This window comes from Gaeumannomyces tritici (assembly GCF_000145635.1).
Source record: "Gaeumannomyces tritici R3-111a-1 unplaced genomic scaffold supercont2.6, whole genome shotgun sequence".
In the NCBI taxonomy this organism is placed as follows: Eukaryota; Fungi; Ascomycota; class Sordariomycetes; order Magnaporthales; family Magnaporthaceae; genus Gaeumannomyces; species Gaeumannomyces tritici.
The window spans coordinates 2,333,665-2,347,074 of NW_008804550.1; the positions used below are offsets into that span (position 1 = coordinate 2,333,665).

The 13,410-nt window shown below is 58.3% G+C and overlaps 4 protein-coding genes across 4 annotated transcripts in view; 3 read left to right on the forward strand and 1 right to left on the reverse strand.

Annotated features, from left to right (window-relative positions):
• The window catches only part of GGTG_11160 (hypothetical protein), a gene marked incomplete at both ends in the record, with an annotated part of 879 nt that extends 594 nt beyond the window's left edge, over window positions 1-285 (forward strand). The window contains one exon of the mRNA XM_009229040.1: window positions 35-285. Within this exon, the coding sequence (XP_009227304.1) occupies window positions 35-285 (251 nt within the window). The remainder of the gene's footprint in view (window positions 1-34) is intronic.
• An 80-nt stretch (window positions 286-365) lies between these two features.
• GGTG_11161 (hypothetical protein) lies at window positions 366-5,262 on the reverse strand. The gene is made up of 2 exons (XM_009229041.1): window positions 5,065-5,262; window positions 366-4,830 (listed from the first exon to the last, which is right to left on the reverse strand). Exon 2 carries the CDS (start codon window positions 4,757-4,759, stop codon window positions 698-700), a length of 4,062 nt encoding a protein of 1,353 aa, XP_009227305.1. The 5' UTR covers window positions 4,760-4,830; window positions 5,065-5,262; the 3' UTR covers window positions 366-697.
• A 1,132-nt stretch (window positions 5,263-6,394) lies between these two features.
• GGTG_11162 (OPT family small oligopeptide transporter) lies at window positions 6,395-8,849 on the forward strand (the record flags this gene model as incomplete). The annotated part of the gene is made up of 8 exons (XM_009229042.1): window positions 6,395-6,463; window positions 6,486-6,549; window positions 6,608-6,710; window positions 6,747-7,205; window positions 7,292-7,585; window positions 7,627-8,014; window positions 8,037-8,675; window positions 8,700-8,849. 8 exons carry the CDS (start codon window positions 6,395-6,397, stop codon window positions 8,847-8,849), a joined length of 2,166 nt encoding a protein of 721 aa, XP_009227306.1.
• Window positions 8,850-9,937: 1,088 nt separating this feature from the next.
• On the forward strand, window positions 9,938-12,963 carry GGTG_11163 (hypothetical protein; the record flags this gene model as incomplete). The annotated part of the gene is made up of 4 exons (XM_009229043.1): window positions 9,938-10,064; window positions 10,143-11,554; window positions 11,967-12,399; window positions 12,815-12,963. The coding sequence occupies 4 exons, from the start codon at window positions 9,938-9,940 to the stop codon at window positions 12,961-12,963; spliced, it is 2,121 nt and encodes a 706-aa protein (XP_009227307.1).
• Between the last annotated feature and the right edge of the window lie 447 nt (window positions 12,964-13,410).

The window sequence follows — 13,410 nt, forward strand, 5'->3', positions numbered from 1 at the left end:
GCCGCCGCCGCTCCTCCACCTCCCGCGCCCGCAGGCGGCGGCGGTGAGGAGATGATCGTGGTGCACGTCAACGACCGGCTCGGGACCAAGGCGGCCATCCCTTGCTTCGCATCGGACCGCGTGCGCGAGTTCAAGATCATGGTGGCCGCCCGCATCGGCCGCGAGCCCCACGAGATCCTGCTCAAGCGCCAGGGCGAGAGGCCCTTCAAGGACCAGCTCACGCTCGAGGACTACGGTGTTAGCAACGGCGTCCAGATCGACCTCGAGGTCGACACGGGCGACTGAGGTGGTGGTGTAACGGGCGCGCATGGGGTTGGTGGCGGGCAGGAGGCTACCGGGGCATTGGCGCCCGTTCAGATACACAGGCATGGAATAGGAATGGTATCTTATGGTATAGGTGCGCTCCCTGCTTAAGAGGAAAGTTGAATTAGAGGGAAAAGAAAAAAGAGAGAAGAAAAAAAGAAACAGTGAGGTGAGAAAACGAAGCCACTGTCTTGTCTAATATGCAGGACATTAGCAGGGCCGTACACTTAGTCGGCCATTCTATAGTTTACCCAGGCATCCAACAGGCGAGTCCGGCCGTCACAGCCCCGCCAGAAAGACAGCCGTGCCCGTCAGCACAAATGGACAAGCCCACACTGCCAACCCTATCCGAGCCCATTAACCCGCCGTAGCATCCATTGGGACATTTCCCCCTTCAGCCTCGGGTCATACGCCGTCGCTTAATCGTGCCACCTGTCCCTGCTGCTCCGCTCCCTGTACCGTCGCCATCGGTGGCCGCGGTTCCCTCTCTATCGTCGGCGCCGTCCAGGGATGCGCCTCCGTTGGCGTCATCGTCCTGAGAAGCGGCGCTAACCAGGCCTGTAGACCCGGGAGGCGGAGGCGGCGCTCCACGTGATATCTCGGCCGCTCGCATGTTACTAAGAAGCTTCTCAACCTCGACAAACATGGAGCGCGTGTCGTTGACGACTGCGTTCTCGTCCACCTTGTAGCCCAGAACATTTGAACCCGGCACAACAGCTGCCGCCGTGCTCGCGTCCGCTTCATCCGCCGCCTCATCCTCATCATCGTCGCGGCGAAGAAAGCTGGGGCCGAACCCTCGCTGCGGGTCCGGGTTGTACATGATCGCGTTTGCAAACATGTGCACCAGCTCTCGGTCTAGCTGTGCGCTGTTGATGATGCCGCGAGGAGGAACGAGATCTTCGCTGATGGGGAGCCACACTGTGCTCGTGCCCGGGTCGCCGTCTGGCAAGGCAGCGGCTGCCTGGGTCGCAGCTTTGTTGCCGTGGGTGATAGCTGCCCGGATAGACTTGAGATCCATAGGGCCAAGGACGATATTCTTGTAACCCGGTGCATCCCGGTCTCTGATTTGGTGGGCAAACATGTTTGCGTGCCGGTGGCTACCGATTTGATCAAGTGCCGAGGAGCTGATTCTAGGGAAGCCACGGGTCCAGAGGATGTGTGATGGTGGCTCTGACCGAGGTACGACAGAAGTCGAGGCCAGAGGAGCAGTGGCTGTCTCCGGAGGAGCCTCGGACACCGGCGCTGGAGTGGCATCCATCCTGTCGGGTCCAGCTGACTCGCCTCGCTTCCGCTTTGGTCTTCGCGACGGCAGACTAGCCGAAGGCGCCGGATGGCGTTGGCTCGGGCCGCTCTCGTCGGCTGTCGTGTCGCCTGTCTCATCCATAGGTCGCGGTGTCTCTTCCTCGTCCTTAACCTTGGCCGGGTCGGGCTCCCTCGCCGCCTTGCGAGTTTCATCTACTGGGCTGGGCTGTTGGTGGGCCTCCACCTCCTTAGATGCTGGCAAGTTTTGAGCGTCATGCACCTTGCTGCGGGGTTGCCGAACTTGTCGGGCTTTGGGTGGCAATCCAGTCTCAAGCTTGTGCGTTTGCTGCTTCTTGCCCTGGGCTTTCGGCTGGGATTGCTGCGAAGCTGCTGAGTCTGCAAGTCCATCCAATGACACCGAGGTCGCACCAGGTACAGCAAGACTGGCCGTAGAACTAACGGGACTAAGGCGTTCAAACGGAGGCGCCGCCATACCAGAAGCTTCCACAGCGTTGGGTGTAGCAGGAGTCTGGGCTGACTTCCACCGAGTGGCACTCCCATGCCTGGAGAAGTAACCCGCGTCGCCGACATTGGCGGGCGTCTGCGGGAGCAGGGGTGCAAATCTGTGTCCGGCAGCAGGGGGCTTTGGCGTGGAGACTTGTGGCCTGAAGCTGCCTGGCGCTGTCGCCACAGGTACTGTAGTTGTGTCATATGGCCCAGCATAGTGTTTTGAGGCTTCCGGCTGCGTGATTCCGGGGGGTGGCGCCGAGGTAGAATGCACCGCCGGACCGGGTGATGCAGTCTTCGTGGGGGCTACAACGGCAGGTACCTGCTGTGTATTCTGTGCCGCGGTCGCAGGCACCGGTAGTCGAACTGGTCCCTGGGGGTGGGTGTACTGTTGTGATGGTGGATGAGCGCGCGCTTGTTGTTGGATTGGCGATTGCTGTGGCGAATGTGATTGAGAATTTGCGTATACCTGCTGGTGGATATGAGTTGATTTCGGAGGCTGAGGTTGGGTGTGACTGGAGATGCGAGGAGATTGATGGGATTGAGTGGGTGAAGAGCGCTTTGGAGGAGGATGCGTGGGCGTGAGCATGGGCGTTGGCGAGGCAGCAACGGGGGGTCGATGAGGCGATGGTGCAGCCTGTGCAGGGACTGGGGTCGTCGGCACGGAGGGCGCAACAGTCCGGGCCGGCATCGGCTGGGCCGACTGAGCTTGTAGCACACGCTGCGGCTGCTGAGCGGAGGCCGCGGGTGGTACCGGAGGTCTCCTGGAATCAGCAGCAGGAGATTGAAGCTGATAGACAGGATGTTGATGGCTTGGGTGCGCAAGGGCTGGTTTGTGCGAGAAGATAACAGGGTGAGATGGCTGCGGTGGTGGTTTCTGTGCTTGTTGAGACTTGATGTTGCGAGCCTGTAGCTGTGTGGGGCTCTGATAAGGGGGGAGGGCTTGTCCTTGTGCAGGACCTTGGTTCTGGGGCTTCGCCTGCGCTTGCGCCTGCGTCTGCCCTTGAGGATTCACTTGGAGATATGGTGCCGCCTGAGTCTGAGCCGCATGGGCCTGGGCTGCTTGTGCTTGAACTGCTTGTGCCTGAGCTGCTTGTGCCTGAGCTGCTTGTGCCTGAGCTTGAGCCTGGGCCTGAGCATGCGCAATCGCAGCCGCCTGTGCCTGGGCATGCGCCTGTACTTGGGCATGTGTATGCGGTGTCCACGTCTGCGGAACCATGTGATGCTGTCCCATGCCGGGGGGTCCTACCTGTGGCCTCTGAGAGGCCGTCGGCGGCTGTGGGGGCTTGTAGGGAGGCTCCCATTTGAGCGGTGTTCCTGCGGGCGGTGTGGGTGTCGTCTGTTGTGGTGGCGGCAGCACCTTGGGTTTACCGACAGCCTCTGGGCGCTGTAACACCCCAAGCTGTGGGGGCTGTGGTTGAGGAGACTGCGTTGGCCGCGGCGAGGAAACCATTACGCCCTGGGGATGCTGAAGGACAGGAGAGCTGACGGCGCCGTTGGCTGGGCGCGCTGGTTCGTGTCTGACATCGGATGCTGCGGCTTGGCCAAACTGGCTCGGCGGTGCAACGCCCGCTTTTGCTAGCGGAGGAGCCGAGAGCGACGCATTGCCCGCTGCCAGTGAGTGCTGTGCAGTTACGACCGGGGTTGGACGTCGCGGGAGCTCGTTCACATGCTGCAAAGCCGGTGGCTGCGCAGGTGGTCCTGTTATGGGTGGCTGCGCCGAAGCCTGGGGTGTGTGTGGCACTAAGGGGACACCTGGTGAGCCGCCTACAGGGGCCGCAACCGGTCGGGCAAGAGCGGGAGCTGGCGAGGGTGAGGGAAGATGGGCTGTTGTGGTAGCTGGCTGATTGGGGGTTGCAAGATTCGGCGCCGCTGGGGCGGGGGATCGCGGTGGCGGCGCTGGAGGAGTTGGCGCGGCCGCAGGCGCATGTGAAGGAGCAGGCTTTAGGCCTGGGGATGGTTGGCTGGGCACACCAGATGCCGGTTTGCTCGTGGACTTGACAGGCGGCTGTGGTTTCGCGGGAGGCGCTGTGGCAACCACAATCGGGTGTGGTCGCCCTCCAGGCTGGGTGGCGCCGACGAGAGAAGGGGTAGGAGCAGGTCCAGCTCCAGCAGCGGCACCCGTGCCGTTTGGCAACGTGACCGTCCCTCTCCTCTCCTCGGGCTTGACTGGAGGCGCATGATTGTAGACAGCAGCGTCTCGCTGGCGCTGGGCCTCCCGTGCTTCCTTCTCCTTCCGTTCACGATCCTCTTCCTCCAGCAGAGCCTTAATCTCGGACTGCACCCGATCGAACTTCTCCTCATCCTCGCGAATCCGGCGGATCTGGTGCTCCTGGTATCGCGAGTACAGTCGGTCGAACAGCGCCGGGACCTTGGGTAGGTACGGATGCGCCTCCTGGAGGGTGTGCGGGGAGGGGGCCTGCAGCTTGCGGCGCTTATTCGGGGAGACGCTGCCGTCGGGTGCAGACTTGTCGGCGTTTTCGACCTCTAGCTTCAGCTCGTCCCGCAGTATATGCAGGAAGAGCTCCTGGAGCGAGCCGGGGCTCAGGCGTTTCTCATCGTAGCGGTCGTCGTCCTTGATATAAGAGTTTGCTGTGAGGAGGCCGGAGACGTGGGTGAAGGCCGGCGGGTCGACGGAGCCGTGAGCGACGAGTGACTGGATCAACAAAAGCGACTCGAGAGGAGTGTAGGCCGCGATGTTGAACATGCCCCAGTATCCACCTCGCCAGCTCTCGAGGGGACTGCCGCGTCTCTGTAAAAGATGAATCGGCGCCAGTTCTGATTGCAATCAATTCTGATGGTTAGCATGTGCACTTGGTGATTGAAACCAATTCGTTTCCATCGCGATGGGGGTGGTTGGTCGCGATTGTTCTTTCTCGATGGCGACCTGGGGTTGCGCGACCGGCCATCCAAGGACCCGTCGCGGCTGTGTGGTACCTTGATCGAAAAATGGCCGACACCCGGGAGACAGCGCGATTTTTCCAAGGAAGCGCGTCGTAAAAAAAAACGTACCGGCAACTTAGTCCACAAAAGGAATCCCTTCCGACGATTATTCTAATGAACCCATGGGGCGCATCGATAGGACGAGGCCTCTGGCGTTGACGCGAATTGATGTCTTGGTCGTTCTGGTCGGTCAGGATTTGCTTCCCGGTCACGTGGCACGGTTGCTAGAAATTTGATCAAGGTGAAATTTTGAGGGGGAGTTTTTTCGGTCGCCGATGCTTTCCATCCATGGGGTATGCGCGCTTTCCGTCAAACCGAGGACAGTGCTGTTGTGGGGCCAGGCACGCGTAACTTTCAAGAAATCCCCCACGATAAGATAGGCTGTTGGCCGGGTTGCCACGTGACTCTGGCCTTTGCTTCCCGAGGCCCTTCCAGGCACTTCTTCTCATTGCGTCCATGCATCCCTGTCCTTGGCTGGTGAATTTCTCCCAGGGCCTGGCCTCCTGCCAATGGCACAACCCGTAGGCAACAGAACGGAGGCAACACAACGTCAAATTAGGACTCTGCCACTGCACCCGGGTCTATCCGTCAGCCTTATTCCTTATTTCCCCAACATGAGGAGCATGCGCCTGGCTGCCGATAATCGATATGCGAAATTTGTATGATGCTTACCCAAAGCGAACGAAGCTGAACATAATGTAACCATTGAGACGACTGAAGATTCTGTTCAAGGTCCTTCGTGTTGTGATTCGACCTGAGCCGCTGCAGACGCGATGGGAACGCGGGCACTCTCGCAGGCGGTTTGGAGCTGAGCGCTTGTCGTCCACTGCTCCGGCCTCGGGGCATTCCTCATGCCACTGTTCCTATTCCTCCCGCGCTCCCATGCCGCGTCCATTGAGACACGCCGTTGTATTTCCTACCGGCAGGTCCGACAAAGCATAAATAGCCGCCAGCGGAGCTCGTCAAAGCGCCTACAATGGGGGCGCTGGAGAAAGGGTTTCCTCCCCCCTTTTTGTGGCCCAAGCCCCGTATTTTGGGGATGTGGTAGTGGGTGCTTGTCGGCGTTGTCAGACACGAACCCTTGCATCGAGATGCCGTCCTTTCCAGACATTTGCCGTATGCGGCAGCTAGAGATTAGGCCAGGCTGCGTTTAGCAGCCAGCTCCGCCCAAAATGACGCCAGGACGGACCGACGGCGAGACCGCCGTGGGCTCAACCTGCGGGGCGGCGATGAATAGGATCAGATAGATAATTCTCATCTAATCTAGGCCATCTTATCAGATCCGCCTCCCTTATTTTTTTCTTGTATTCTCGGGGTCCTATTTTCCTATATATCCTCACTTCCCGCTCCCTCCTTGCCTCTCCCTCGTTTGGGTGCGCATTCATCCCGTCTTTTCACAATGGCAACTAGCGCGGACGACGACAAGGCCTCGAGCGTCAAGGAGAAGGAAGGATCAGGGTCAGGTCAAGTTCGTCCCTGCAGACGACCAGAGCGAGAGCCGGGAGTCCAAGTCGGACTGGGAGGATGCTGTCCTCCAAGAGCGACGCAAATCTGGTACGTTGGGCTCGTTGCTCTCTTCACTGACATACGTCTCCTTGGATACTGACAATAGATTCCCTAGATGAATCCAGCGCACCCAGCGCCGACATCCTCTTCGCTGCCGGAATCGGCCTCAAGGAGGATGACCCGACGCTACCATGCCTGACCATCAGGATGTGAGTCATTGGCGTCGCGTTCGGCATCCTCGGTAGTGGCGTCAACACGCTTTACACGTTCCGCTTCCCGTCCATCACGCTTTCCCAGTCCGCCATCCAGTTCCTGGCCTACCCGCTGAGCAAGGGCTGGGAGATGGTCGTGCCCGACTGGGGGTTCAATTTCAGGGGGACCCGCCACTCCCTCAACCCCGGCCCGTTCAACTACAAGGAGAACATCTTCATCTACATCCTCGCCAACCTGAGCTTCGCCACCCGCCTGAGCGCCGACGCCCTGACGGAGCAGCGCCACTTCTATGGCCTCAAGGCCGGCTGGGGCTTTGAGCTGCTCATCACGCTGTGCACCCTCGGTTTCGGCATGGCGCTTGCTGGCATCTTCAGGTCCCTGATTGCCGACCCTGCCGGCTTCGTCTGGCCTGGTGTTCTCAGCAACACTGCGTTCAACCACGCCCTGCACTCCCGCAAAAGCGACAAGGAGAGCGTTACTGGGCAAGTCATGTTTTGTGTTTTGACTCTATTTTTACCGAGGGTGCTGTATAGAGGAATCCTTCTCAAGTGCTAACGGCCTGACCTCTCTCGCGCAGGAGCAAATGGTCCATGTCGCGCTACCGCTTCTTCATGATTGCCTTTTGTGCTTCCTTCTGCTGGTACTGGTTTCCCCATCTCATCTTCCCGGCACTTGGATACTTCACTTTCATCTGCTGGATCGCCCCCAACAACATGGTGATCAACCAGGTGTTTGGTATGAAGAGCGGTATGGGTCTGCCGCCCATCACCTTTGACGGGAGTCAGATCACATATATCGGATCGCCACTGGTTGTCCCCGCGTGGGCCATTCTCAACATTCTGGCCTCGCTCGTCTTCTGGATCTACATTGTGTCGCCGGCAATCTACTAATACTCCAACACTTGGTACACAGCCCACCTTCCGTTCCAGGGCAACGCCATCTTCGACAACACGGGCAAGCGTACAATGTTTCGCGTGTCATTGACAAGAAGCTCGACTTCTCCTTTAACCACACAAAGTACGAGCAGTACTCGCCCCTCTATGTGCCCGTGACGTACACGCTCAACACCTTTGGCCTCTGCTTCGCAACCCTCTCTTCTCTGTTCGTCTGGCTGTACCTGGAGAAGTGTGAGCCTATCATGGGGGTTGCCAAGGCGTCGTCCCTTGGCAGGCTCTGGTGGAAATCGGGCAACGGCGAGGCGGCCGTGACCCTGAGGAACCCGCAGTCCCGATACAGCGCCGCGCCGACGTGGTGGTACTGGGTGCTGGCGTTCGTATCTTTGGGCATGGGCATTTTTTGCGTGCGAGTTCTACCCGGTGCAGCTGCGTTGGCACGGCGCCATCTTCTCCCTCTTCATCTCGCTCGTCTTCTTCGTGCCCCTCGCCTGGGTGTACGCGACGACCAACATCAAGATCAAGACGGAGATCCTCTGCCGCATCACCGCCGGTTACGTCTACGAGGGCAAGGTGCTGGCCAACATCTGGTTCTTCGGCCTCGGCTTCATCTCGGGCATCAAGGGCCTCGCCTTCGCGCAGGACCTCAAGCTCGGCATCTACTGCAACATCCCGCCGCGCAAGCTGTTCCTGGTGCAGTGCGTCGGCATGGCCGTCGGCGGCGTCACGCAGGTGGGCGTCGTCAACTGGGCGCTCGAGAACATCCCCAACATCTGCACCAACAAGGCGGCCAACGGCTTCAACTGCCCCTTCTCGCGCACGCACTTCAACACGTCGCTCATCTGGGGCGGCGTCGGGCTGCTCTACAACGGGCTGCTCTACTTCTTCCTCCTGGGCGCGCTGCTGCCCGTGGCGGTCTGGGGGCTCAAGCGCTTCGCCCTCCCGCGCTCGCGCTGGTTCACAAAGGTGCACGTCCCGCTCTTCCTCGGCGACCTCAACTTCATCCCGCCTGCGACCGGGACCAACCACGGCAGCTGGGCCATCGTCGGCCTCATCTTTGGGCTGTATGTGCGCAGGCGCCACCACGACTAGTGGCAGCGCTACAACTTTGTGCTCGACTCAGCGCTCGACTGCTCGCTCGCCATCGCGGGCGTCTTCATCTTCTTCACCCTCTTCTACACGGGTGCCGTCGACAAGTTCTCGTGGTGGGGCACCGAGGTGTACAAGAACACGTGCGACTAGAAGGGGTGCACGTACATCAAGAACCCGCCAGGCAAGAAGTTTGGCATATGATTTATCCGGGGCCTGTATTGCAAGAGGGATGGGAGGGGTTCGTGTGGGAGTTGGAAAGTTGGAAGGGAGCTAATAATTAATAACATGACTCGTCTTGAGCGTGCTGCTATTTTCTTTTTCGATTTGTGATGGATACGATCATGATGATGTCTACTGTGTAGGTTTCCAAGTGTAAAAAGGAGTTGTGGCGTTGATCCTCGTTCGAACGGTGGAAATGTGGGCTGTGCACCGGCGTCTAGGTGCAGGCAGGCGGCTAGCCTAGGCAGCCCGTTGGCGGCCCTTTCCGTCTGGCATGGCAGTGCAACTTCCATCTTCCGACCCAAGGAATATGATACGCTGGCTAAACATGGTCGCAGGTTCCTTTGGTGTTTGTGTTTGTCCATACAGGCAAGCCGGCCTCCTGAGAACAACATGCTGACCAGCCTGTAAACGGAATAGCAAGGTGGACGGTGTCTCTTGGGCGCGCCTCTCCGACTGGCAACTGGGCGTCGGGCTTACGTACCTGCTGTTCTCCGACGGGGCATGACCTACGCCCAATTGCACGATGGTCCTTTGCTGCCTTGTATTGTCCGAATCCCAGCTCCTCTACAGGGGTGGGTAAGGCAACGTGCACGTGAAATGTCAAATAGACGATCTCTCCTTGGTTTAATCTTTTCTTCTTCTTTTTTTTCGTGCTGAAGCTGCGTTCTCGTCCTCCTTGTCTCGAGACACCTGACACCTAGATTCTCTCGAGCTCTCGTCCCACGATCGTGATGTCAGCACAGCCATCGTCGTCGATGGGCACAGCCCTTTGCCAGCGCTGCCGAGATATGTTCTCGAAGGAGGGCCTCCCAGACCTTCTCAACATGACCGGCTTCCGCCACTCATTTTTGAGCAGCTTCGCAGAACGTCCGACCTGCGTTTTCTGTTCTTATATGTGGAATGATCATGTGATGGTCAGGACTCGACCTCCAACCGATAATCCCCTCACGTGGTTGCGCGAAGTCTTAGTTTGCCAAAAAGATTTTGATCCGACGACCTCCACCGTGTGTTTCCATATGGCTATTCACGAATATACAAAAATCGAAGGCTCGTTCGCCGTTCTCTCCTTCTGGGTCGATCCTCAAGGCGATGGAGAGATCCATGTTGATTTTGGGGACCGTCTTTTGGTGGGGGCACCTGAAGGTATGCAGACAAGTCCTAGGTCCTATACCGAAAGGGTCACCGGATTGACAAGGACATGAACTCATATACATATTCTAGGCGACCCATTGGCGAGCTTTACAGACCATCGACCCTTGCGGTGGGAAGGGCTCAGTGAGGACTTCGGGTCGGCGGCGCGTGCCCGGCTCGCCGAATGTGAGCACTCGCACGTCGCGTGCAAGCCCTCGGGGCCTGCTCCCCTCCCCACCCGAGTGCTACGCATCATACCGCAGCAGTCCTCCTCTTGGCCTCGGGTCCGCCTCTTTGTCCCGCCTCGGGACGGTCCCTTGCGGAGATACGCCTGTCTCAGCTATTGCTGGGGCGGCGAACAAGACGTCAAGCTTACCAAGGCCAACATTCACGCGCTGCAAACCAACGATCTTGATATGGTCACGCTTCCCCTGACGCTGAGGGACGCCATCATGACAGCTCAGTGTCTCGGCATAAGCTATCTCTGGATCGATGCGCTCTGCATCGTCCAGGACGATGAGGACGACAAGCAACGGGAGCTGGCACACATGGGCTCCATCTATTCTCGCTGCGCAGTCTGCATCTCGGCTGCCACCGGCGAGTCTGTGCACGACGGGTTTCTCAAGCCGGCGCATCGGCCCAACAAGCTACGTCCCATGTGCCGAATCACGCTGCCGCCTAGCCTCAACGACGAGTTCCATGGGATTCTAATTCTCAGCCCTTTTCAGTTTCAAGAGAGCGAAGAGTTCGCCATCAACAAGCGCGGCTGGACCTACCAGGAAGCGCTTTTGGCCCCGCGCACGCTCATGTTCGGAGATATAGAACCGCTCCTGCGGTGCAGAACTGAAGACGCTATCCAGATCCACTATTCGGGCTTCATGTACTACAGCGACCCGCTTTCGCCACACATAGTCACGAATACCAACGTCAACCATTACGCCGTTGAAAAGATCAAGGACATGTATCTAGCCATGTGGCCCGATCTCGTTTCCCAGTACACCCGTCGCCGATTGACTGTCGACAGGGACAAGCCGGTTGCGATTCAAGGGGTCATCGACTTTCTCGCCCAGAAAATGGACGACAAATGCTACCACGGCATTTGGGCCTCTTCTCCGTCGACCCTCCTATGGACTTCATCCGAATCTATTTCAATTGAACGCGGAGCCTCCATACGCAATCCAAGTGTCCCGACCTGGAGCTGGATGTGTGTTGCCGGCACGAACCGCATCGTTGAGGCAGCTGAAATAATCAAGGGCTCGTTGGAGGCCAAGGTCAGGTTCGAGGCCAGCGATGGTAGCCCATCTGTCTGTAGCCGACTCCACGTCACCTGCCGCATCCTCACCGCTGCCGAGGTCAAGCGCGCCCACGCTTTCATGAACTTCGAGCCCGACATCCCCCTTGACTGGGCATCCGAAACAGACCTGCAGTGGCTGGCACGCAACGAATTGCGAAATAAGCTACGAGACATCCTTCCCGAGAAAAACATTGGAAAACTACCACTAGTAACATATGAAATCCTCTCGCATCTCTATTGGATGATTGCGGAATCGGAACAGGGGCTCTACATCCTAGTAGTCTGCAAAAGGAGCCCAGACACCGGGCTCACGGCGAGGTGGAGAGGGTGCATGTACAAGAATATAATGGGAATACTTGTTGAACGCGTGGGGGGTAATGTATATAAGCGGATCGGGTTGGTCGAGGTGCAATCACTCAAGCGATGGTGGAGGTGCAGGTCAAAGGCTATAGTGATCTGATACCTAGCGCGGGGCAGAGCGGCCTCCTGGTTGTGCACAGAAGCTACCTAGCCCACAATGCATTGCTTATAGATACGGGAGACAGATACCTTGAGTAGCTCCCTGCATTAAACCTAGATACCGCATGTCGAATCACAAGCCTAGCAAAGTACATTCTTAGGCAGATACCGAGTGTCCAGAAATGGTCACCCAGATCCCTCAACCAAGCGTGTTGTCTGGTGGCGGCGGCGGGCCTACACAGCCTTCGCGGACCCCCCCGCTACGTCTGCTGCTCTTTGCCAGTCGAGTCGGGATGGGCGTACGGCTCATCGACCGGCCACGCGGTCATGAATACGCCGGCGGCCGCGTCCCTGGCGGCGTCGACAGCCGTGTAGGGGCTATCGTTTGGGGCAGCGGCCCGGCCCCTCCCGCACATCCTTCGGCGGCGGTCGTTGGTGGGCCCGACAGGAAGCCCAAGGGCCCGCCCTGCTCCTCGGCGGCGGCGGCGGCTACCTTGTCAGACTTCTTCTTCATGTCTTTGGACGGCAGCCTGGGAGGAGTGGCGGGCTTCATGGGGCTCGCTTCGTCTCCGAGCGATAAGATGGAAGGACGTTGTGCGTGTCTAGCTCCAAGTGCTGCCGGACACCTGGGGCGCGTTGCCGTTGCGAGTCTTCAGCGCACAGAGCCATGGTGGCTGGCGGGGAGCAGGCGATAGTCATGGCTCCAGAGGCCAGTGGTTGGAGTCACTTCTCACCTTGGTATGTCTTGATGCTGGGTATATCGCTTGTCTGCCCTCAAGCCTCGACTTGAGTGACGGAATCCTTTCTATGTCGCTTGTCTCTTCCGACTCTCGCCCACCTATTCGAACTGAGGGAAAGGGGTCATCTTCGCACGGTATATATAGCCGGTCTAATACTCAGCTTGGGGGTGGTGTCTGCGCATCGAGTTGAGTATCGGAAGGGTCGTCTGGAGGAAGACTCTCACTCCATCTTCTTTCGACACCAGATGGTTGACTTTGACCGGTATCAGTCTCGCACATAGAGCAGGTGAGCCATGCCCGGCTGGCACCGGAGGATGCGACGCGTGCCGTCATTCCTCAGTTTTCCTTAGCCCTGCAGGAGGAGCCCGACGCCGAGATGCTTGTCTGGGTGTGTGGGTTGGTACCCAAGCCGTTGTGATACTGGGACTATGGACACACAGAGAGTAGTTGTGTCAGTGAGACGGAGAATTTTAGGCGCTTGGATGGCCTGATGCCCCCGGCCAAGGATATCTTCGTATCGTTAGCTTGTCTTGCTTCTGGTGTTCTTGACACATTTCCTCTTCTAGTCCCTATTTCCATTTCTTCACGCAGGCTCTCACCCCAGTCGCCTATTAGTTCTTCTTGTCCAACGGCCACTCGCGTAGTGCCTCGCCTTCCCTAGGCACATTAGCCACTTGATATATCCAAGGCTTGTATCCGACGGTGTTCCCTCGGTTTAAAGACAGAGATTTTCTACCGATTTTTGGATATCAGGTGATATCCCAAAGCCCTGGGCCAGGACTCTGCAGGCTACATCATGCTTTTTTTGTTTCCATTGTGCAACACCAGTGCCTGACGCGAAGTGTTCGGAAGGACGCATGCGAAA